This window comes from Tiliqua scincoides, chromosome 7 (assembly GCF_035046505.1).
Source record: "Tiliqua scincoides isolate rTilSci1 chromosome 7, rTilSci1.hap2, whole genome shotgun sequence".
In the NCBI taxonomy this organism is placed as follows: domain Eukaryota; kingdom Metazoa; phylum Chordata; class Lepidosauria; order Squamata; family Scincidae; genus Tiliqua; species Tiliqua scincoides.
Genome location: NC_089827.1, coordinates 49,291,207 through 49,315,780, shown reverse-complemented (window position 1 = coordinate 49,315,780; position 24,574 = coordinate 49,291,207). Strand labels below are relative to the sequence as shown.

The following is a 24,574-nucleotide window of genomic DNA, read 5'->3' as shown; positions in this document are numbered from 1 at the left end:
GAGCTATGTATTTAAACCCCAGTTTGCCACAATCATATACTAAGTGGGGGGGGGGATTTAAAGATCAAAAGAAGAGTGCAGAAAGATTTTCACTTGCAGCTGATCATCTTACAGCCCCAGATATTACTTTCCTTCAGCCAGCCAGTACCAGTACTTGGAGAACAAGGAAGGAGAGTACTTATGGAGCAGAGAAAGATAATGAGCAGGAAGGGTTTCATTACTTTCACTTGCCTGCCTCTTCCATTCGAACTCAGCCCAATGTGATTATGACAGATACAAGTTCTAAGTCCATGGACCTGTTGCCATCCTTCTTGTTGTAGCCCCTAAGGGCCCAGTCCCACCCAACTTTCCAGCATCGATGCAGCCAAGATGCAGCCCCAAGGTAAGGAAAGAAATATCCCCACACCTTGAGGAGGCCTCTGTGACTGCCTCCCAAGCATAGGATGCAGTGCAGACCCCATTGGAACAGCAGCCAATGCCAAATGACAGATTCAGTAGAGGACACAGTATCTTCACCAATGTACAGCAGAGGGAATTTTGTCATCTGCAGCTTTTTCAACCCTTCCACAGGCCTGTTCCCAGGGAGGAAGCTGCAGGGCTGGCTTCACACAGCCCAATCCTATCCACACTTTCCTGGGAGTAAGCCCCATTGACTCTAATGGGGCTTACTTCTGAGTAGACACGCATAGGATGGGGCTGTAAGGCCGCTTCTGCCCAGCCAGCCCCCAGGCGTGTGCTGCGTACACGCAACGTTGGGCAGGAATGGGAGGGCCCGGTGGCGTAGCTGGGGGGGAAGGCGCACTCAGCCTGGCAGGGGGTGGGGTGGGCGAGCGGCCCCTCCCTTCGGAGCCATTCCCGGCGGGGGGCGGGGCAAATGGAGCCGTACGGGAATGGCTCCGAAGGGAGGGGCCGCTCGCCCACCCCCCTGCCAGGCTGAGTCTCCGCCCCCTCCAGCTACGCCACCGGGAAGGCCAGTCACAGGACTGCGAGGCGCGTGGCGCTGCGGAGGCGAAGGGAAGCCTCCTCCCTGCCCCTGCGAGGCGGGGCGTCGGGCTGCAGCAGGCCCGGGGGTGGCACCGCCGACTGCGCTCCCGGAAGCGGCCCGGGTGGTGAGGACGGCAGGGCGCTGAGCCGCTGAGGTCTCCCCGCTCGCGAGGAAGGGCGCACCGGCGGCGGGCCGCGGGGTGATGGTGGCCGGCGGCGGGCCATGCTGCTGAAGCTCCTGCAGAGACAGACCTACACCTGCCTGTCCCACAGGTATGGGCCCTGCCTCTGCCTCGGGGGCCTCGTCCTCCTGCTCGTCTCCGCCCTGCAGTTCGGAGAGGTGAGCAGCGCTGCGGCCGCGGACCCCCCGCCTCCCAAGACCCTCTCCTTGCTTGCATGTGCCAGGCATCCCTCCCTCTCCCCCCCCCGTTGCTCAGGCCCCCTCAGCCCCTCACAGCTGCTTTCCAGGAGAAAGAACGACCTCCATCGTTCCTCCCTGTGCCAGAAAGAGAGCTGTGCCTGTTGGACTCCTGCCTGACAGGCAGGACAGGCCCCCTCACAACTGCTTTCCAGGCAAGAGAATGAATGACCTCTATCCATCCTTGTGCCAGCAAGAGAGCTTCATCCATTGGATTTCTGCCTGACAGGCAGGGCAGACCCCCTTACAGCTGCTTTCCAGGAGAAAGAATTTGACCTCTATCCATCCCTGTGCCAGCAAGAAAGCTTTGCCTGTTGGACCCCTGCCTGCTAGACTGGACAGGCCCTCTCACAGCTGCATTCCAGGCGGGAGAATGAATGTCCTCCATCCATCCATTTGCCAGCAAGAGAGCTTTGCCTGTTGGATTTCTGCCTGATTGGCAGGTCACATAGCTAACAAGCCCTCTCAGCCCCTAACAGCTGCTTTCCAGGCAAGAGAATGACCTGCATCCACCTGTGCTTTGCCTGTTGGTTTTCTGCCTGACAGGCAGGTCATTGGTGAAAGCCCAGGAATTCTGTAGGGAACTTATTTTCTACACATGCTTTGCCCCTGCCTTCTTCCTACAACAGCAATTTTCTACTGTTTTCATCTCATGGCACACTGACAAAGCACTAAAATTGTCAAGGCACACCATCAAATTTTTGACAATTGACAAGGCACACCCTGCTGCCAGTAGTGGGGGGCTCACATCTTTCACTGGCCCTGCTAATAAATGACCTTCCCCCAAATTCCTGTGGTGCACCTGTGGACCATTCGTGGCACACCAAAGTGCTGCAGCACAGTGGCTGAGAATGGCTATCCAGCAGCTCCCCCTGCTTATGGGTCTTTTTCTTTCCAAATATGTGTGGCCTAGAAGGGCCTCCTCCCCTTGTGTTATTTCCCTTCTCTGTACTTTGCCAACTTTGCCCTCTCTTGTATCAGCACTCTCTTGAATGTGTCCCGCTTCCCTTCTCTCACATGGTATCGTTTCTCATTACCTGTGTACTTGCTCCCCCCTCTCTCTTTCTCTGGAGTGTTTCCCTGAATTAACCTTATGAACGCTTCCAAAAGCACCTCCTTTCTCCTGTATCTGTTTTATTTCCCTTCACAGAAGGATATAATAGCTGTGTACCTGGGCCAATTTCCAACTTCCCCTCCACACTCTCTGCACCCATTTATGTTCCTGGTGTATCTGTCCCAGAGAGTGACAATCTCTTTTTTGTGTTACCTTTCCTAAGCAATTCCACTCTGTAGGGAGAGGAGGGAAATAATGGGGTGTCCTTTGCTTTATTTCATTGTGCCTTACACTCTGCTGGAATGTGCACTGAATTCTACTGATAGAGAGATTTCTGGGATTCGGTCTCTGAGTCAACCCACCCCATCCCTACTGCCTCTGTTTGCCCTCTATTGTTGCTTTCTCATCTTTGCTCCAATTCTACATCGTTCACTAAAACATTTTAATTTTCCAACAGCTTTTTCTTTCATGTGTCACTCTGGCCACTAGATTCTTCCCCATTCCCAAATCTCTGTGCCAAAAGGTCAGAATATTCTTCCACCCCCATTTAAGTTACCTTTCCCCGACTTCCTTTCTGTACCAGTAACAAGAGCCTTGTTTTCCAGGTCAGTGTGACTTCACTTACTCCTGTAGTCTAGTTTGTTTTCATTCTTGAGAGCTGTTTCATACAGTAGGGAAGGAAAACATGCACTTTCCATAAGCTCCATGTGCTGTGGAAAGCATTATGGCCCAATCCTGTTCAGCCCCTCATGTGGTGATGTAGCAGTGCTGGCACAGCTTCATTTGCCCTGGGGTAAGCCCCAGCAGCTGCTATATGTCAACTCAGACCTGCACCAACTGGATCACTGCCAAAATGTTGGCCCGGGAAGGGGGTCGGGAATTGGCATGCACTTAATGTTGACCCAGAAAGGGTGTTGGGATTTGGCATGCATGCATGCTGATCCCACCCCCCCCCCCCTTGGGCTTGCCCCCTATCACCACCCTGTTCAACCCTCTGTGCAGGCTTACTTACTCTGGTGAGTCTCTGTAGATCCTCCTGTGCGCATGGGAAGGCTCTGGCCTTCCTGCTGGTTCTCCAACCTGATAGGATTGGGCTGTTAATTTGATTGGGAGTAGTCTCTGGTGTGCACCCATATCAAACAAATAGTTTAAAGTGCCAAACATTTATAAGCATGTATGACACAGGTACAAACAGAACATGTATGATGACCACAAGCTTACATAATAATCCAGTGCAAGATTTGCTGGATCAGCATTTAAACAATGAGAAGTTGCTGCTTGGTTAAACATGCACAGAATTATAGGGCAGTGTGGGATACTATTAAGGAGCACTGGGGCCCCAAACAAGGGAAGGCCCCTCAAGCTGTATGCGGCTATGACTTTGTAGCTATTCCTTAAAAATACATGATCTCTGGCAGACCTACTTCAGTCTTTTATCAGCTGCTTTGTGTTTCATTATCCTATGCAGGCTTTAATGCTTGGGTATTTGTGCGCTGCATCCCATACCTCAGTTTGTGGGCCTTTCAAATAGTTTATTTGTATTTAGAGAAAGGAAAGATATCACTCACAGTATCTCCTTTCCAAATTTTCTTCTCTGTAGGTTGTCCTAGAGTGGAGTCGGGACCAGTATCATGTTTTGTTTGACTCTTATAGAGACAACGTTGGTGGAAAATCATTTCAAAACAGGTGAGGCTCAGTTCCGGAATCACAATGCTGTTACTTGTGTTTGAGGAAAGGATTTGTTAAGATATGTGTGGCCAAATCTTTTCTCATCTCCTGTTGTTTAAATCAATAGGTTTAAAACTATTAGAGTTGTGAAGGGAGAGGGCCAACAGTTTTGTCCATATGCTGCATCACTCTGTCCCTTCCTCTCAGTAGTCTATTTTAAACTATTCTCTGGTGGTGTAGAGAAAAATACAAAAGGAATACAGTAACAGCACTTCTCCATGTGGTGGGAGTCTGAAAAGGAATGTTAGACCTCTCCCCCCCTTCTGTATACCAATTTAACACTCTAACATAATCAGCAAAGCCAAAATAGATACTACAGGTCCAACCTTGTTATACGTAGATTTGACTCAACGCAAATGAGAAGGAATGTGCTGATTCCTGGAGAAGGAAAAATGCACCCATTTAAAAAACTGCTTTTTACTGTTGTAAAGAGACAGTCATGCAAGTGAATACAGGAATAATCTAATTATCCACAGATTTTTCTATCTCAATGTGATGAGAAGTACCTTTTAAATTAAAGGAAAACAGTCCTTTAACAATAGCTCCATTAATGCAAGAGAGAGCAGCCAGCTGACAATCCATCAATCAGTCTCTCTCCAGGCACAAGGCAATCCCCTCCCTTCTCCCTGAGCACGTGAAGGAAGGCTTAAATGGCAGTGATTATCACCTTCTCCATTCTTTCCCCTTCACTGTGGCTCTTGGTGAAGGGAGGGGTTGCTTCCTCCTAGTGAAGCCTAAGTGCCTGGAGAGAGACTGATTGCCTCTGTGTGCATTACAAGAGGTTGGCAAGGCTGTTTTTAAATCACTGGAGCAAAAGGACTTTGTTTTTTAAATTGATTTGCTTTAATGCGTTTTTTGCCATCCACGTGAGTTCTGGAAATAGAACCTTCCTGAATAATGAGACTCAACCTATATTTTGTAATAGTATCTAATACTGAGTATTAGTATGGTAACTTTTGAATCAACATGAGAGGAGCCAACTTTCAATGTTAAGATCTCTGTACCTTTAATCAGGATCTGCCAATTTTGGCTTGTCACAATAATTAGCTAGCTGTGGGTGCAGATGGGCTTTCCCTTCTCCAAATCCCCCAGCAAATGAGAACAACTTGGGAAGTTTTTATGTCATGCCAAGGTGTGGAACAGGCAGAAGCATTGTGTCTGTTTCATTCAGCATGCTGTCTATTTCAAAGTTCAGAAGAGACTCCTCCCTTCCCCCAAGTTTCTTGCATGTGCTGGAAGACTTGGTTGTGACTCAATCATGTTGCATTAGTCTCTGGTGCAGGGAGAAGCAGTACAAGAGACTTACAGTGCTTTTGTCCTAATAGTGTGACAATAGAGGCTCCCTGAGTCATGTGTCAAAGGATTGTGTCAGAATACTACATGCAAGGGAGGGTGCTGGGATGCAGGTCTCTTATTATCTGGTGTGCTCCGTGAGGCATTTAATGGGCTGCTGTGAGATGCAGGAAGCTGGACTAGATGGGCATATGGCCTGATCCAGTGGGGCTGTTCTTATGTTCTTATGGTTTGGGACGGGGAGAAGATCTTATGAATGGGTAAACTCTTTGCAGCTTATGGAGATCTTGAGAGGTGGGTTATGTGTACTGTGGACCCAGTTTCTGAGTGGTTGCACGATTATATGGGAGACTGAGCTGTTGCTGCTGCAAATTCTTGTCTCTCCCTGTATAGTAACAGGAACGTGAGGCTATTCTCATTGGAGCATGACCGGACATGTGAGACCCTGCCTCCCTGACAGCATGTCCCTGATAAATGCATGCAAGGTTAAATCTTACTGAATGTCCTTACGCAATATGTTCTCTAAGCTGATACATGAATTTTATTTGGTAGAAGTATTTCAGAATCAAAAAAGGAATAATAAAATAGTTTTACAGTTCAATAATTTGTTTACAACCCAATAATTGGTGAGAAAAAAATCCTAGTCATAGACTACTCAACCTTGAATCATGTCTTACTTGCTTGTTGTCATCCAGCTTAAATTCAGATTCCAGGCTTCCATTAATACTTTTTCTCCTTGCAGCTGCAGAACATAATTTGAATTATGTTGAGTCTGGGAGATGCTACCTGGGCAATCTAATCTACATACTCTGGTGGCACAGCCTCCAATTAGCTGTATGTCATTATTAGAATATATAGAGCCGTGCACCAGTGGTGGAGCACAAGTTTTGTGTGCAGAAAGTGCCAGGTTTAAACCCCGTATTAAAAAGATCAGGTAACCACTCCTAGGCAATATGGCCTGGGGGAGGGGAGTCACTGGCAGTCAGAATAGACAATTCTGGACTAGATTGAGTAATAGTTTGACTTAATTCAAAATTGTACGTGATTCTCTATTTATTCTGTAGTAAATCATTTGAAGAAATTTATCAAAATGAAATAAATTCAATAAATTCAGTTCACTGTCCTGTGCTCTGTTAAATGTCTGTAAACTCAACAGGAACATTTTCCAGAAGATTAAACTAAACAAGATGTTACCTCTGTGGTCACTGTGAAATATTTGTGGTAGTTCTCTGAGAATCACAGTGGTTTGTGTCAACTCCTGTTTTCTTGGGGGAAAAAGTTAGTAAACATTTTTAATATACGGTTCTCCTTGGCATTTACAAATATGGAGTGTCTGTATTTCCTATTACTTAAAATATTCTTGTTTATTGTTGAAAAATTATGTATAGGATTTATTTTGCTTAGCTGAATCAGGATGTGGTTAACGTAATCATAGAACTAGGTTTCCATAGACCACAGCATTGTCCATTTTTTTGACCGAATGTGGAGCAAGACACTGTTTGCCTATATTTACAAAGACAGTGTGAAATTTCTCTTGCTTGGTCATGTTGAACTTCTGGGGTGCATATGCCTTCAAACTATGTGTATTCTGGAATATTTTTCATGACTGCGTGATGGAGGAAGAGCTGAACTAAGGAAAAATAGTAGTATAACCTTGGCCTCACCCTGGTTTTTTAGGCAAGTGGCAGCTGCAGAGATTGGCTCCCTGAGTTTTCTTTGCCAATGCAAGCCATTAGAGAAAGTACAGTATGTAGCTCTTTTTGTACCTTTCCCAGACCTTGTCATCATTTCATCTATGGGCAGTGCAGTTTCCTACCCCTGTGCTAGAGTCCACATTTAACATCTAACTTTTTTCAAAGGGTTGTACAGCAACTGTATCTTGTCTTCCCCACTCACCTTGATATCAAAGTGATCTTCCCACATAAAATCTGTTGTAACATTTATAGCTTTTCACTTGCAGGGGATTTTTTTTTTTTCCTAGAGCCTTGCAATGCAATGACTTGGGGATGGCAGAGCATGGTGCAAAATAGCAATTTGGAGTAGCAGAGCCTGATGCAAAAAATTCACTTTGTGCAATAATTTGCATTTCTTGCTGGTCTTTATGTACACAACTCAGTAGTGCACTCTAGCCAGTATTCTGCCCATGCACCAAACGAGTGGGCTGGGGTTAGAATTTGAGCTCCCAGGAGGGTACAAAAAGCCTGTTCAAACTATCTGGATTGGAGGTGATGGGATGCAGCAGAAGGTTCAGGGGTAGCTTTAGATTACTTTTGGAGCTACCCATAGCTCCCAAGTAACCTTCTGCTCCCTGAATATTGAGCATCTCTGAGAATCGTTAAGGGCAGCAGTGGCTCAGCTTGCTACTACTGCGCAACAGAAAAGCAGTCCCCATTCGAACGGTTTCTTTCCGTTTCACCGCAGCATCATGCAAAGTCCCCCTCGTTTGGGAGACAGGGACGCTATGGTTGCATTGTCTGCCTGGCATCCCAGAAGGCCACGCAACAGGACATTCAGGCAGACGAAACTGCCCAGAGCTTCCCTGTCCCCCAAACGAGGCGGACTTTGCGTGGTCCCAAGGTGGAACTGAAAGGTCTGCTTACTGCATGAAAGGATTCTACCGAACCCCGGATCTGGCCCCTGGGTCAGGGTTCGACCAGCCCTGCTCAGGGGTGTTGGGCAAGGACCCAGTTCTGTCATTTCCTTAGACTGCCGCAAAAAGGAAGAGTGGAGTGACACCAGAGACATTCATCATTGTGTCTTTGCCAACTCTGCTTCATGATCATCACAGTATTTAAAACTGCTGGTGGATTGAAAGGAATTAGCATTTGTTTCAGCACCACTCACGTATCATGTCATAAGTGTCTGCCAGTCTTCTGTATTATAAGCCAGATGATTAAAAATAAATAATATAAAATTTATTTTGGATAATAAGCAGGCTAGAGTGGCTTGCCAGCATTTCAAGGATTGGGCAGTTGCAATAAACATTTAATTTCCTTAACTAAAATTAAATGCTCCAGGGATGCCAAATTTAACTTGAGCCACTTGCCTGCCTACATCAGCACTTGGAAAAACCCCTGTTATTTGGCTGAAGCAAACCTTCAGTTTGTTCAGCTGTGCAGTGTTCTCGCCACTGAACAAAATCTGTCCTTTACAATTAAGACAGAGCTATTTGGGGATGTAAGAATATTGAGTAGCAAGGTATTAAGAATAACCAAACCGTATTTTTGTATGATCAAAGGACTCAGATTCAGTCTTCACAGTCTTGCTGCTGCAGCCAAATGAGTAACTTAGCAGGATGGGGAAGGGGCTACCAACTGTTGTATCTGGTGCTGCTTGATAGCACTTGCCTGAAAAGGGCCTCCTTCTCCATGGCTCCTCAAGGACAACAGCCGTCGGCAGCATGAACACCAAAATGCTGGGGAGAGGCTTTAGTATTGTCTCCCTCAGCATCTGTCTCAGCTGTCCCTACAGCATAGTTTGTATTATATTTTATAATGTACTCTGAGTTGCCTTGGAGATCTTTTTATTAAGAGAAGCGAGGTACAAGTCTTCAAAATAAATGATCTGTGATTCTTGTGAAATGACAAAATGCATGATGTTGTGGGGACATTACACATGTGTTGTAGGCAGATGGGGCAATGACAAACATGTACATCAGTATAAAAGTTTAGTAGCACCTATAAGCCCTTTCTATTGCTCTATTTTGACCAGGTATCTCTTGGATTCCAGAAGAAGCCAGCCACTTGGCATAGAAGGCAGGAAGGCCTCTTCCATGGGCAGATTTTGGCCCAGTTATATTGGAGATTTTTTTCCTTGGCTGCCATGAGTTTTTCTGTTGGGAAAACTAGTAGAAGGAAATACTGTGGTGAAAGAAGCCCACCATGGGGTTGCTTATACTGAAATTCAGTTTTGTCTCTTGTATGAATTATGCAGATCAAGCAAACTTTGATGTAACTCCTTAGTCCCCATTTGCTACTGTAACCACACACCCAATTTACATACTTATTCAATTCTGAAGGTTTGTCTGGAAGTGAGAATGCATGGTTGTCAAAACAGTAGGTCCTTGAAGCCAAGTGCTATCACACTGATGCAAAATCACTGCAACAGGCATTCTCGGGACCTGGTGTCCATGTAACTGAAACTGGTGCACATTCTTTTCTGTTTACCCTTTCTCAATTTCCCTCACCTTGAACTGTCTTAATTTTAGATGGCAAACCCCTTGGAAAAAAGATATGTTCTTCTGTGCATTATAAAGTGCCATGGACAGTGATGTTCCTTTATAAACCAATTTAGGGCCAAATCCTATCCAACTTTCCAGCACTGATGCAGTTGCAGTGCAATGTTCCCTTCCCTTGAGGAGGCCCCTGTGATTGCTTCTCCCCTGCTGAATGAAGCACATGCCCATTCAGCATGACTGCATTGGCACTGGAAAGTTGGATAGGATTGGGCTCTTAATGAACTGACCACTTGGAAGGAATTTCCAATCAGAAATGCATAATGGTTCTTGCCTGAGTGCAATATCCAATGTCCTGATGTTCTCAAATATTGCATGCAAGATCATTTCAGGTGTACTTCTTATTGGTTGAGGGCATTTATAGCACTACATTATATTGCTTTCTCAAAAGGAAGAAAGTTGTTGTGGCTTTTGTCTTCTGCTGGAAATGTTCGTGCTTAAACAACCTTTTGGCACCTATTCATTGGCTACTTATTTAACAATCATTTTTAGGATACTTTCTTTTTACAATTACTCTGGTGTTTTGTGGAGTAGGGTGTCTAACCATAAAAACAAGAGAGGATATAGTCCTGCTGGTGGATGTTCCTTTTCCATTGACTCATTTGCCCTGGTCAGGATTGCTCAAATTGGAAGATCTGTGTGCAGAAAAGGAGTAACATTTGCTGCATTTTAACATCAGGAATAGATTTTCCAGTGTGTTCCGTTACTTAGTAACCATCTAGGATGTGGAGCTAGTGGCCACACGCAAGTACAGCACTAAACCATGGTTTAGTGTTGTGTGCACAAGCAGAGCTAACCATCAGGCTTATTTACTCGTTTTTTTTCTTTTGTATATGAAGGGAGAAGATTGAAAGTTTCTATTTTTAATTTCAAGCTATAGTTTCTGATTTCATATGTGCTCTGGAAACTACTCTTCTGCCTAAAACAAAACAACCAAAAAAAAAGAGATGACTCCTTGGGAGCTTCCTAAGTGCAGACAAATTGGAGCAAAATCAATATTGAGAGTCAAACTATGCATGATAAATGTCGTGTTTCTGCCTTTTTTACAAAAAAAATTAAAATAAAACTAAAAACTGTGAAGGTAGAGGAGGGTGATTCAAATTGGGACCATGGCATGGGGAGAGGGGATTTAACTCTTTCTCTACGACTTTCACGGTTCTGCTATTGATTGTGCAGAAGCAATGAATAAAAACAAGAACCTGATAGAAGGCACCCTGTCAAATGTAATAAACAAATATTTTATTCATAATCCATGAGTTAACTGTTTGCTAGAAAACGTAATTTGTGCCGCTGCTGTCAAATACTTCTCAGTTTAATCTCTCTCTTTCTCTCTGATTTGTAAAGGCTTTGCTTGCCTATGCCTATTGATGTGGTGTACACCTGGGTGAATGGCACAGACATAGAGCTAATCAAGGAGCTGCAGCAGGTGAGGAAACAGATGGAGGAAGAACAGAGAATAATGAGGTATGGGTCACTGCATGCAAGTTCAGTAATATAAGTTGTCCTAGTTGAAGGAAAGGTTGCTAAAATCTTGGATTCCAAAGTGGAGGTGTATCTCTTTAAGAAAATACAGGCTGTTGTGGATGGATATGTGAACCTGCACCTTTGTAACTCAGGCTTTTGCCTTTTGGGGGCAGGGAGGGGAAAAGTAGCAACATTATCAATCACTTAGTCCTTCACACTATTTGTTTCCTTGTCTCCTGTTTATTTGTATTGTCTAGTTATTGCTGATTGGAAAGGATTGTGCACACAATTTTAATTTCAGAAGACTTTTCCATAGTGTCTCCTTTAGGGAAGAAAATGGGCAGTGTAAGTGAGTTGCACTATCTGTTTTTACAGCTTGTGTAATATTTAAGAAGGGACTTGTATGTGAGAGTTGTTTGCTGATTTGCATCCAGAGCTTGCATGTCTTCCCCATGCAGGTCTGTTGTTGAACGTTAGCCACTGGCATGAAAATGGACATGCTCTCTCCTTCTTAGATTCTGTTCTCCTGTTCGTAGGTACCATGTGAAAAGACATGGAGTGCTGTTTCAATGCTCTGAGCCCCACAATCCAAGAATAGACTTGCTGTATTTTGCTGTCACAAAACAAGGATGGAGTCATGAAAGTCTATGTGGTTGGCCTCCTGTGCGAACCACAGAGGGGCCCCCAGGAGTAGAGGGTATGTGCTTTCCCTTGGGACTTTCCTGACTGTGTGCTCAGAGGACACATTCTAGAGGGGTCATCGTGTCAGGGAAGAAGATCCAGGAAGAAGGCAGGCTGACCAAGGGGAGTAGTACCTAGAGGTTGATGTGCACACACCTCTTCCTGCTCCTGTTCCTCTTTGAACTTTAGGTTATAACTTTAGTGTATGTGTGGAATCAGTCTCCTAGGGCAGTCCAGTCGTATGAAATAGTAATATTACACTGACTCAGAGAAGTGAGACTTTATAGGCTTTGAAAATGAGGAAAGATCAAAACATAAGAAACTTTCACCTTAATACTGCCTAGCAATAGTGGACCAAGAGCTATCAATCTTTAGTTAGGGCCCATGTCCACTGAGTACCCTATGGATGTTAAAACAAACATTTAAACTACTGTTCCCTCCAAGTCAGTGGTTCCCAATTTTTTTTCCACTGGCATGCCCCTTGGCAGACCATTTCTATAAATTGTACCCCTCATATTAACAAAATGTTTGTAATTAATACAGTTGCTGTTATTTCAAATTTATGTTTTTCAACTATTGATTCATATCTGATAGATAGTTTGATGACCAGAAGCTAGTGGTTGGTGGAGCTTTTGCAACCTGCTAGCTGCCTTCCTTCCTGCTTTGTCAGCCTTGCAAGGCATTCTCATACAGACCTGCCTTTTTCGCCATTATTCAATTATTTTTTGAGTGCCCGTAAATGTCCTGGCAAGTACCCCTGGGGGTACAACAAAACCCAGGTTGGGAACCACTGCTCTAAGGTGTGCACCCAAGCGGCTGCACACCTCCAAGCTGAGCTCTGCGCAGTGCAGAGCTTGGTAATTTGGAAATTCAGTGATGATGTGGTGATATCACCAAATGTCTAGAGGTGTAGACACTATGTAGCAACGAAAGGGGTTCATGTTCTGGCTCAGACTATTGACAAGGAACTTTGGATTTTTTTCTTTTTGGCTAGAAACTCTTTCCAGTCATTTAGAACCAGGTTAACTTGTGTCTGAGGATGAGGAAGTTTCACTGTTGTTCTGAAGACTATTAGTTTTTCCTTTTCTTGACTGAAGGAAGTTCACTGTGACTCATGTTAAGAACTACTGCTCAAGGACTGCTGACTGGCTACATCCTTCCCTAATTTTGTTTAGCATTAATGACCTTGCTTCAACTAGTTCAGTCAAATGTTCTTGGTTTTGGTGCTTATCTCTGCTCAAAATGATGTTTTGAAACGTCTTTTAGCAGCGAAGCACATGTTACTCTAATTCTCTAGTAACAAATACAGTTTCAGGAAACCCTATGAACATGTACAATAAATATAGAAATAGGCAACTTGCTTCAGTTAACGTTTTGGCAAGATTTTTTAAACATGTGCATAACCATTTTATATGCTGAAGCACACAGCAGTATGAAAAAGATATAAGAAAAAAGTTAAAAGAGCAAATGCGTAATACAGAAGAAAGATAAACCATATCAAAAACTCAGTGAATGATTGCCATATGATGCTGTAGTTTGGATTTCACTTTTACTAGTATGTAGCAGCCAATTGGAGCCATGGCACAAAAGTAGTTTTTATCCTTTTATGTCTTTTAAGGGAAGGTGAAGAGCAGACCAGCTGCAGAGCCTTCCTGCTTTTGCTTCCCCCTTTAAATGGGGACAAACTGAAAATAACTGGGAAAGGTAGATGGCTGCCATCACCCTAGACCAGGAAGCCAGACGGAAGGAGGCTATCTAGGGAAAATCTTTCTCACAGTAGAGCCAAGAACTCTGAAATCCAGGGGCTCCCTTCAGCCATGGCAGAACATGATGGTCAGAAAAGACTTGGCAACCAGCTCCCGCGCTAGTGAACTGGAAGCAGGCAAGTGAAACCATAAAAAGGCAATGATTTTATTTAAAAGGTGATGCAATATATCAATATCATGGAAGGGAAATTGCAAAGGTAAAAGACGACACAGGTAATCTTACAAAAAAGAAGCAAACGGGGAGGATGGGGCAACAGCAGCAAAGATTGGCAAGGATGCAAAATGTAGGTAGAAAACAGAGCAAATTGGTGTGTCTTACTGGGTATGTTCCTTAACCTATTTACATGGTTCCAGGGTCTTGATACCCACATTTGCAGCAGTGTGAGCATGTGAACCTCCCACAATGCGTTAGAGGCTTCTGTTAGACAAAGGTGCAGAGGGAGCTTGTATGATCCCACTTTATATAACATGTGGGTGTTAACCTTTTTTTACTTGTGCAACTGGATACTTTGGATCACCTGAGCCACTTGAATTTCCCATTCCTAGGAATCGGGTGGGCTGCACAATGGAATAAGTTGGATCAAAGGCAGGTCTATTGTTTATCAGGCACATGGTGAAGAAGATGGACAAACAATGAACACAATAGGACAAAGGTGGTTACTGTTTTTTAATGACTTGGCAGTGCCCTTGGCAGTTGAGGCATCACAGAAGCTTCTGAGGTCATAGAAAAGGCCAAAACAAGGTAAAAATAGGGGGAAATCAAGGATTTTTGCTCCACTATTGTGATGTTTTCCTACCAGAAATTGTGCCCACAAAACACCTAGTTAACACTTAGTACCACTGTATCAAATGACACTTTAAAGGTTAACTTGTGGGGACACAATTTTTAGTGAAAAACAGCATGGGGTTTCTCTACCTCTATACTATGGCTCCAATCCAAACCACAACCTGTGTGGCTGCTACTTATTAGTAAAAATGAGATCCAACTGTGCTATCGTTTGGCAATTGTATTGCTAAGACTGGATCTAATATGTCTGAATGCTCAGAGACATCATTGGTGCATGAAAATAGCTACTCTTTGAGATAAATTATTTCCTCTTATATTTTACCTTTTGAACTTGTGGTTAGTTAACAAGATCTTTTCAATCTTTTGCTGGTGTTTTGTATGTGTTTGGGTTTTGGGGGGGGGGGTTGGGGGTGTCATTCTGTTACCAGCAGGATTTTTTTAAAAAACACACATAATATGCACACATGAGGAGGGAAGCAGTCATGTGCGTGGATCCCATGTTGCAGCTAGTCGCAGGTCTAAATAATATGGTGGCAAAAAGATGACTGAGGCCAAATTAAGTTGTACTGAAACTCAGAGTGCTCAGTAAACGAAACCGGGGGGGGGGGGAGGTTGATTGGGACTGTTTAAATTATCACACTCACTCTTGTGCTATAAAAAAGGAATCTAAATGCACATGGTAATGAAACCCTAAGGAAAGCTGGTTAATAGGATGGGAGAAAATGAGAAAGAAACTCTTTAGGAGAAGAGGCAGGACAAAAGCAAAGGGGGAAGAAGGGATGGAGTTAATGAGGTAGGCTGTCAAGAAGAACCCAGGTTAAAGAAAGGAAGGTTTTGGGTTGCAGCTAGGAGGAAAAGGGGGGAGAAATTGGTAGGAGAAAAAGAGAGAGGTACAGCAGTTCAGTTCCATAGCACAGGAGTATAGCTAGAAATAGTTCTCTGTACCTTGAACTGAGGGCTACAGGCAAGGGGTGGGCCTAGGAAAAGGCTGTAAAAGTACCTCACCCACTCACAGTGGCGAGGCTTGTCTCTCCCACCAGACAGAGGGCACAATCCTAACCAACTTTCCAGCACTGGCATAACTGTGCCAATGGGTCATGTGCTGCATCCTGCAGTTGGGGGGCACTCACAGAGGCCTCCTCAAGGTAAGACAGTGTTTGTTCCCTTACCTCAAAGTTGCATTACCCTTACCTCAGTGCTGGAAAGTTGGTTAGGATTACGCCCAAACTCTCTTAACCCCCCCCCCAGGTCTTCTAGAACAGCCATTCTCAGCCTTTTTGGTGGGGGGCGGGGTGTTATGGCCCCATAGGAGCTCTTCTCAGGTTCCAGGGGCCCCTTGTCATGCAAGTATACAACACAAATAGATGAACACCATTTAATATTGAACACCAAGAAAACTTGAACAAATGGGCCATGTGGCTCCCATTGAGAATGGCTCTTCTAGAAGGCTTGAAGCAGAAATTAACTGAATATCTCTGAGCCAAAGGTAGCCAATTGTCAGTCTAGGGCTTCCAATAGTTAAAACATAGAAAGAATCTCTGGAAAGCCTTATACATGCACACTCACCAGCTCAGAAAAAGAGAGACACTCACTAAGCATATAGCAATTGTGCACCCCCCCATCATATAGCATATATGCACCCCCTCCCCCAATTTTTCTACCTATCTGGAAATGGGCAAGAAATTCAAAGGGGATGAGGAGAGCTTGGGCTTTTTGACCCTTTTTGGTTTTTTTATAACAGTAACTTTTCAATTGCAGCTAAGCTCTTGTAGTGCATCCAGTCTTTATCTGAAAGGGAAAGAGAAGTCAACAAGTTTAAAAATGAACATTGCTCCTTCCTTTTGTGCCTTCTCACTGTGGCAAACTGAGATTGTTTAATTGAAACTGCATAGTTGCAGAGTTGCTTTTGTTGCATAAACTGGTCATTTTGAGACAAGCACGTAGTTGTGGCCACCCTACTTTCTAAGCCTTAAATTTGGTTTTATTAGTACTGATTATGATAACAAATTATAACAAGTCCTGTATGCATTATGACTCTGAACAATTTTCATTCTTCAGTGTGGTCTTTGGACCAGAAGGTTTGCTCCCACCCCTCAGATACTCCCAGTAAGAGTGTTTACTGGGAGAAGTAAGTGACTTCTTTGTGTTTATTGTATGTAAGTAGTTCTGTGTTTGTTTTTTCTTTAGGGAAATCCTTGGAAAGAACATAACAGAACTGAATAAGAAAAGGTGAGATGGATTTAAAAACAAAGGCTTTCTTAAATTTTTTAGTTATCCATACTACTACATGTACTTTAATTGTGTGTGATTTCTAAATGATTGAAATGTATAATGTCTAAAAGTAGTCAAAGAAAGGAGTAGAAAAGGAACAGGAAAAAACTGATAGTTTCCCTTCCCTAAATGTTTGATTATAACATTACCTGACATTGTAAATTAGGCCTTTGTAATCATTCAGGCACCGTAAATATTTAAAGCGGTAAAGGTGCTGCCCTCCATATGGTCATGCTCAAATATTAAACTTTGTATTTACTTTACTTTTGCTTAAATTTAGATGGTAAAAACAAATGGTTGGCATGGAAAGGCTCAAATGCAGCTAGTGACTTTTCAGTGGCAGCCATCTCAGAATGATTAATTGATAAGGTGATTCAGGAAGAGTTAATGCGTGGGATAAACTGATGCCCCATCTGGGCAGAAAGATGATGAGCATGACTCAAAGAGGTAGTCTTAGGGCAAGTTGCATTGGAATTAGGAGGAGATGCTTAAAGAGAGGTGCTATAGGAAGGGGCAGGAGGTCTGGTCTAGAGGGTAGAGCCTCCATTTGCCTGAGGATAACATCCACAGGTCGCCAGTTCGAGGCCACCGGCACCGTGCGACCTTGAAGCAGCTGACAAGCTGAGCCAAATTATTCCATCTGCTCTGAGCGTGGGAGGATGGAGGCCAGAATGTGAAACCAGTTCAGAGTGAAACATCTGGACTGTTGTGGTTCTTGAAAGATAGAACCTTCTTTCAATTGTAAAAATCCCTACGGGGATTTAATCAGCCTGCCTATGTAAACCTTCTTGAATAAAGTCTGAGAAGAAATCTGACGACCAAGAAAGGTGGTATATAAATACCTGTACTATTATTATTATTATTATTATTATTATTATTATTTGAAATATATGCTACAATTGTTGGCAGTTGGGCAGAAAGTTATATGTTGACCTGGTTGCCAGGATCACCAGAATATGTGGCAGCAATTTCACAAGGCAGGAGACTCTTGAGATTGAGAGCCAGCACAGGAGGAATAAGAATTTGCAAGGGAGGCATCTCAGGCACTGTGGCTGACTGAAGAGGATCACCTTTGTGGGTACAGGAGAGTAAAGCAGGAAGGATGACTACAGTTTTCCTAGATACCTGAGGCCAGGAGCAGACATTCTCTCTCACATAGACACACATACAGAGAGAGAATACAGAACATTTTATTATTACATTTGTCCAAATATGGTATGAGTTACTGTAGCATGTTGACCCATGAAAATGTGGGCCTTTTGTACATATATTCATCATATTTTTATACTGCCCTTCCTCTAAGGACCACAGGGTGGTGTTCATGGTTCTTTACCTCCTCCTTTCCTCACAACAACCCTGTGAGGTAGTTGAGGCTGATAGTGATTGGTCCAAGATCACCCAGAAGGCTTCATGGCTGAATGGAGATTTGAACCTGGATCTTCCAGGTCTAAGCCCAGCTCCTGAACTACTGCTCTGTGAATTATGCTAATGATCGGCATAGTTCAGAATGGATGGACTGCATTTTTCGATCATCCTTTATGATGTTTGCGTTTGATCAAGTTGGGGCAACATATGTAGTGCTACATCCTGTATAATAATTTAATAGTTTTTTAAAAAATTGCTTTTATAACACATTTGAGGTGTAGCCCAATTCCGTACATAGAAGCAAGTATCAACAGATACAGTCATATTTTGCAGAAAGATTGGACATTGCTACAGGACAAAGTAGACAACACCGTCATCTTGATGGCTTCTTAATCAGCTGTTGGTCATAGATACCTTGGCACATGTCTTTTTGAACCTGACTGCAAACATGCATTTGACTAATGTCTTGATCTAGTGAGAAGCAACTGGAGTGTTTGTTGACACATTGCATCAAAGTGCCGATGCTCGTCTTGGATCCCGCTTTACCAAGCAACATCACTCTCAAAGACCTGCCATCTGCCTATCCTCTTTTACAAGCTGCCAGCCATATCTTTTCTGTTGCAAAGCCAAAAAATCCTTCTTACAATGTTACCATTGTTGTTTTTGATAACGCTAAAGAAGGTAAGACTATGTTTCAGTTTTCTGCAGGTTTAAAATGCATGGTATTGGTTCTCTATAGAATTATTGCTTTCTTGTACCCTTCTGTATGAAATTTCTTTTCTTCTCCATTGCAAATATTAAAGGATGTCACTGGATAAAGTCAAAGGAGAAATATCCTAACAATAAGCCTATCTTAAGTGTTCTTGATCTAATATTAGATCATAAATGTATGATATGAAACATGTACGTGTAGCTTCACTTATTATGAAACACAGATTATAATTTCCTCCATTCATAAGAGGAAATTCTTCTTTTTGAAGTTGGGCAAGATGGAGAGGGGCTGATCTTCCTCATCCTAATGAAAAGAATGCAAATGTTATGGTGAAAAATGTATGAAATGCTTTGATATCATGTACAAGCATACCAAAATTTATTTTAAATCAAACAGTACTTACGACGTTTATAAAACTGCAAACAAATACCAACAAATCATTTAATGTCCTGAACATATTACAAACACTGTACAGTATCATATATGGCTATAGAGAATTAAAATTAAAAAAAACAAAACTGAAATTTTTTTTAAAACTTCAAGAACAAAAATTCTATTTGCCTAGTACTTTTAATCTCCCTACTGTCTTCAATGGCTTAAATATGAAAGATGGTAATCTAAGTACCTTTGTGTTCAAAAAGGCAATTCAAGTATTCAGTCATCCACACGAGTGTTTACATGAGAGATTGTACTGGTATAAGGGTCAAAAGTGAAGCCTTGTGCTGTAGATCCTTCACCTACTTAATTCTCTGGAACTGGGAACATGGTCTACTGCACATGTTTAAATTCAATCTCCTGAAGTGTCCCATCTGGTTTTGGCTCAATGTAGATGCCTGTTCTCTTGCCATTCCATAGTTCTTGTCCTTGTCCCTTGTGACATGTCACCACCCACAGATATAGATATATACTATGTTCACAGGCACTGATGCAGTGGCAAACCTTTCTCTGCGCAAATAGATACTAGTTGCATTTAGTAGTCTCTTCCCTCATTAAGTCACGTGCAGCGCAATCCTGTCTTGTGCTGGAAGAGGCAGGTCAGGAGGCCTGCACTGTATCCAGCACAGGATTGGGGTCAGAATTGGCTCAGCCAGAGGTAAGGGAAAATTCTTCCCCTTATGCCCAGGTAAGCCACTGCAGCCCCAATGGATCTCCTCAAACCTGCGCCACCTCAGGAGGTGACACAAGTTCAAAGAGAATGGACTGGCTTGGAGCTGCTCCGTGCTGCTTGGGGAACAGGTTGGAATCTGGCATAACTGCCAGGTCTCAGCCCTGCTCCACACCCACCTGTCCCCTGGAGTGCCCTCTGCTCGCCCTCCCCCTGTCCCGGAACACCTCCCTCCCACCTCCTCCCTGGCTTCCCCAAACCCCTGCATCAGCCGAGCTCAGCCTTCTCTCTTCACTGACTGAGCCGAGCTCAGTCTTCTCTCTTCACATCAGCACGGAGACTGGATGCAGCATGCTGGATGCAGCCTCCGTGGGCCAGTGTGCATCCCTGTGCCAGCCCAGCCTTCACACAAGAAGGTGCAAACGTGTTTTATGGCACATTTGCGATCCTCCTAGGATAACAGGATTAGGATTACATTCTGGGATAGTTAGGATTGCATTCTGAATAATCAGTAGTGGAAGTTTTAGCAATGCTTTCCAGACAGATCTTTTAGTCACATTCTCCTTCTTAGTAACACATTGTACACATTAAAGCTTAATCAAACTGAGAACCTGTATGGTGTTATGGCTTCAATGTTGTGTTGAGTAGTGAGAACTTCAAATTTAAATATCCACTCAGCTATAAAAATCTAATGAAATATCCTTATCTAGTTACCATTTTTCACCTGAACCTGTCTCATAAGTTTGTATTTGCAGCACATATTCATATCTCTGTTGCTTCAGTACTCTTAAAAAGTGACCCTAGCAAATTTATGTGAAGCATTAGAAGTTCTTAATAAATCTCTTCCATGTATTAAAGTGACAATCTGTGATTTGAATTCTTAACCGTTTCAGCTGAAGATTCCCTTTCTGGAATGTTGAAGGAGAGCAGCAAGCAAGCAGCCTGGAGAGGCTATTTGGTATGTTCCTTTCACATAATTGCTAGAAAACTGGGGTATATACATTGTAGAAAAAATGCATTGCATCTACCTGTGTGTAAAAATCTCTTGTTCTGTTGTAATATTTCCAATATATTGGAATAGTTTGTTGTTGCCATACTTCTAAGTGAAATTATTCAACCTCAGCACTCTGCTGTAAGAGGATTGTATTTGTCAGAAAAATGTATTGAATTTCTTTCTGGGTCCCTGGGAGGGGAAAAATTGATGAGAAATTTTTTTTTCCAGACTACAGACAAAGAAGTTCCTGGTTTAGTGTTTATGCCAGACTTGGTTTTCCTCAGAGGATTTCCCCCATCATTCAAAGAGACAAATCAGCTAAAGACAAAACTACCAGAAAACCTTGCTTCCAAGATAAAGCAGGTAAGCTTTCTAAAGGCCACATAAGAGGTTCAGTGGGCAAAATCAGCAGCAAAATCTACCAGAGAATTCTGAAACAGGACTTCTGCTAAAAACTCTTATCTTTCACTGTTTCTTAATATATGCCTATTACGCTGATTTTTTTCCACCAAACAGTTGCTTGCTCTAATCTCCATATCAGCACTCCCTATGGTCTACAACAGTCAGTAAATTCCTGATTTGGTAAAACTTTGGCTGAGATCCAGAGAGCTACTTCAGGCTTGCTTGAGAGCTTGGATGAGCCCACTGTTGTCTTTGACTGATTACTTTTTAATAGCAGACCTGTATGCTACAAACTTTAATAGTGGTTTGTTTACACAGTATGAGAAGCTGCTGTTGAAGATTCAAGCACAAAGCAGCTGGAACAAATTGCATAGTTCTTTGGACCCCACACTTTAAACTTGCCAAGTTGTCGTCATTCCTTAGAGATCCACTGTTCTCTCTACTTCCTTCCCAGCATTTAAATCCTGAGCAAAATTGTTCCAGTTCTCAAAATGGACCCAAATCTGTTCCCTCTATAGACATCTTGAACCTATTACATTGTTTAGCCTTCTTTATGTTTACCTGAACTAGGTGCCCAGTGAAAGAAATCACAGACTGCAATTCTATACATGCTTCCCTCTGAGTAGATCCCATTGATTTTAACTTTATCACATACTAGATTGCACTGTTAGTTGATTAATTGTATTAGTTATAAAGAAAAAATTGTTCTTCTGTTAAAAAGCTTTTAAAAAATTATTGGGGGTGTGGTTGGAAGCCAGAGGTTTGTTTGAAACAGATAATTTGTAACTCTTATTTCACACTAAAGTTTGATGTAGTAACTGTTCATAAAAATTAGTGTTCCACCACTAGGTGTTGCTCTATTCTTATCAAATACATATTAACGCTTGGAAACCACATTTCGCAAAGGTGACCTATAAACTTATACAGTATTTCAATCCTGTGCCCTTCTTTGACCAAAAGATTTGATGCTTGAATTTTAAATCTATGTTTCACTTTAGTGTATTTTTATAGGTTAGGTCCGAGCTTTTCAATATTTTTTTCCCCTGCAAGTTTCACTTTTCCAGGTCCAGGTACTACAAGTACCATTCACCTCCAAAGTCAGCAGCTATGCACAGGAATGGGTGTGTTGTTCCATGGTTGGGGCTTTACTCTGCACCCTTTTTCTGCAAAGTGTACCTCCCTTTTTAAAGGGGCCAAGCAGTTGTACAGCCACATCTTGCTCACTGGTGCACCCCCTCCATCCATTGCCACTTTCAATGGGGTCAGACCACGCATAGCAGTGTCATGTGGTTATAATAGCAGTGGGAGCCTGTACCACTTGCCATACTGTGAAGTGGTACTACTAGTATCACTGGTTGAAAAGCACTAGATTAGGCTGTAGGAGTGGTGCATTCTTGAATTTTCTAAGAAATGGAAAGAACTTATAATAGGAAACTGAGTGTTTGTCCAAGGTTTCCAACCATGGTGGTGATTCAGATCTTACACATCTGATTTGAGTGTATTTTGAATGTTTTATATATATTTTCCATGTTTAAAAATCACATTGTTAGATATTTAATTCTAGATAAGGGGGCCAAATTCTCATATTTATTAATATGGTGAGTAAAGTCCCACTGCATTCAGTGGGACTGTTTCTAAGAGCCTAGTCCTGTCCAACTTTCCAGCTCTGGTGTAGCCACAATGCAGTTCCATGGTAAGGGAACGCATGCTCCCATAGCTTGAGGAGGCCCAAGTGACTGCTTCTACACCACAGAATACAGCATACACCCCACTGGCACAACTGCACCAGCACTGGAAAATTGGATAGGATTGGGCCCTAAGTAAACATGAACAAGATTGTGCTTTTAAGGTATTGCAAAACAAGCGCATGACAAGAGATGAGAGCTGAGCAATAATGCGCAACCACTTCTTTAGTTCCATTCTATATTTAGCTTTATTCTAATAACTTGTGATGCCCTTCCTGAAAGTGCTACAGTTGAAGCTGGTGGCAGTCGTGTTATTTATAGACAAAATTAGGGATTACATTTTATTATTTCTTCAAATAATAGCAATGTCTATTTCTTTATCGTGCCTATAATATACTAGTATTTCGTACAAGCTATTTTAGAAATTGGCAGGCATGTTTTGGATTTTATTGGTGATAATCTGTCTACAGTTAGGATATTAGTTTCAGGATACCAGTTATACTATACATTAGGTCTCGCGTGATTCTGCTTTGTTGAAGCTGAGTGACATAAATTACCTTGGGTTTGTACATATCAAGACTATATTTGCAATCTGTGTTATAATATCCTTGTCTGTAATTTGTTTTCAGATTTCCTTACTGTTATCTGGTTCAGACATGGCTTTTTGTGTATATGCCTATGTTTCAGCCTATGCACATTGCAGATGCAGAATTGCCTGACTGAACATACATCCAGGTTTATGGAATGTCCGCATGTTGGGCATAACGATTGCATAGAGTTTATATGTGTGGGTCTGAACTGTGCAGTTGTTAGTTCCTGTAAAATCCAGGAAGCAACTGGAAGCAACAGGAAGCAAAAGTAACATCTAATACAAACCATATGGCAGGTGGTGAGGCATCACCAATACATAAGCATAACTTTATTTTAAAAAATCATATGCCACCCTTCAATATACTGTGTGCCACCTATACTGTGTGCCACCTATACTGTGTGCATATGATATAATATACTGTGTGCATATGATTTAAAAAATCATATGCCACCCTTCAATATACTGTGTGCCACCCATATTGGCTTTTAGTGATGCCTGAACTATTAGAGGATTTTATCTTCCCTTTTGATAGTTCACTTCAAGAGAATTGGGTAAAAACTCACTTACAAAATAGATCTTTTCTGAGGTATTGCCAAACCCAATTGTTTTATGTCATATTATAGCCCTTTGTTCATAGTGACCCAGCTTCTCCTTGCCTGACCCAGCATGAATCGTTTTGGGACAGCTCACTTGGATCACTAAAATAGTTTTATAATATAGTTCCTTTTTCTGAAAACTGTAGTACTGCTTTTGGTCTGTATTCTCTGTACAATTTCTGTTACGCTGCTTCATTTGTTAATTTTGTTTTGCTAGTTATGTTGACCTTTTAACAGTGGTCAGAATTCAATAAACACTTTAAAAGGAAGAACTGAGCAGGTTAGAATGAAGGCAGCTTTTTTTCCCCAAACTGTGTTAATGTTAATGCAGAATTGGACACATTGGACACCAGTTATGCCACTATATTTTTTTTATAGAATGTGCATCAGTGAACTTACAATGTCTTATTCTGGGTCAGACCATTGTTCTAAATCAGGGGTCT

The 24,574-nt window shown here is 42.5% G+C and overlaps 1 protein-coding gene across 2 annotated transcripts in view; it reads left to right on the top strand.

Moving 5' to 3' along the window:
- The first annotated feature begins 994 nt into the window (after nt 1-994).
- Nucleotides 995-24,574, top strand: part of GNPTAB (N-acetylglucosamine-1-phosphate transferase subunits alpha and beta) — a 53,127-nt gene continuing 29,547 nt past the window's right edge. The window contains exons 1-7 of one of the 2 annotated variants that reach the window (XM_066634115.1): nt 995-1,324; nt 4,057-4,142; nt 11,056-11,175; nt 16,597-16,638; nt 18,521-18,726; nt 20,756-20,820; nt 21,085-21,219. In XM_066634115.1, the coding sequence (XP_066490212.1) occupies nt 1,208-1,324; nt 4,057-4,142; nt 11,056-11,175; nt 16,597-16,638; nt 18,521-18,726; nt 20,756-20,820; nt 21,085-21,219 (771 nt within the window). In that variant the 5' untranslated portion in view covers nt 995-1,207. The remainder of the gene's footprint in view (nt 1,325-4,056; nt 4,143-11,055; nt 11,176-16,596; nt 16,639-18,520; nt 18,727-20,755; nt 20,821-21,084; nt 21,220-24,574) is intronic. The other variant, XM_066634114.1, reaches the window with a different exon arrangement.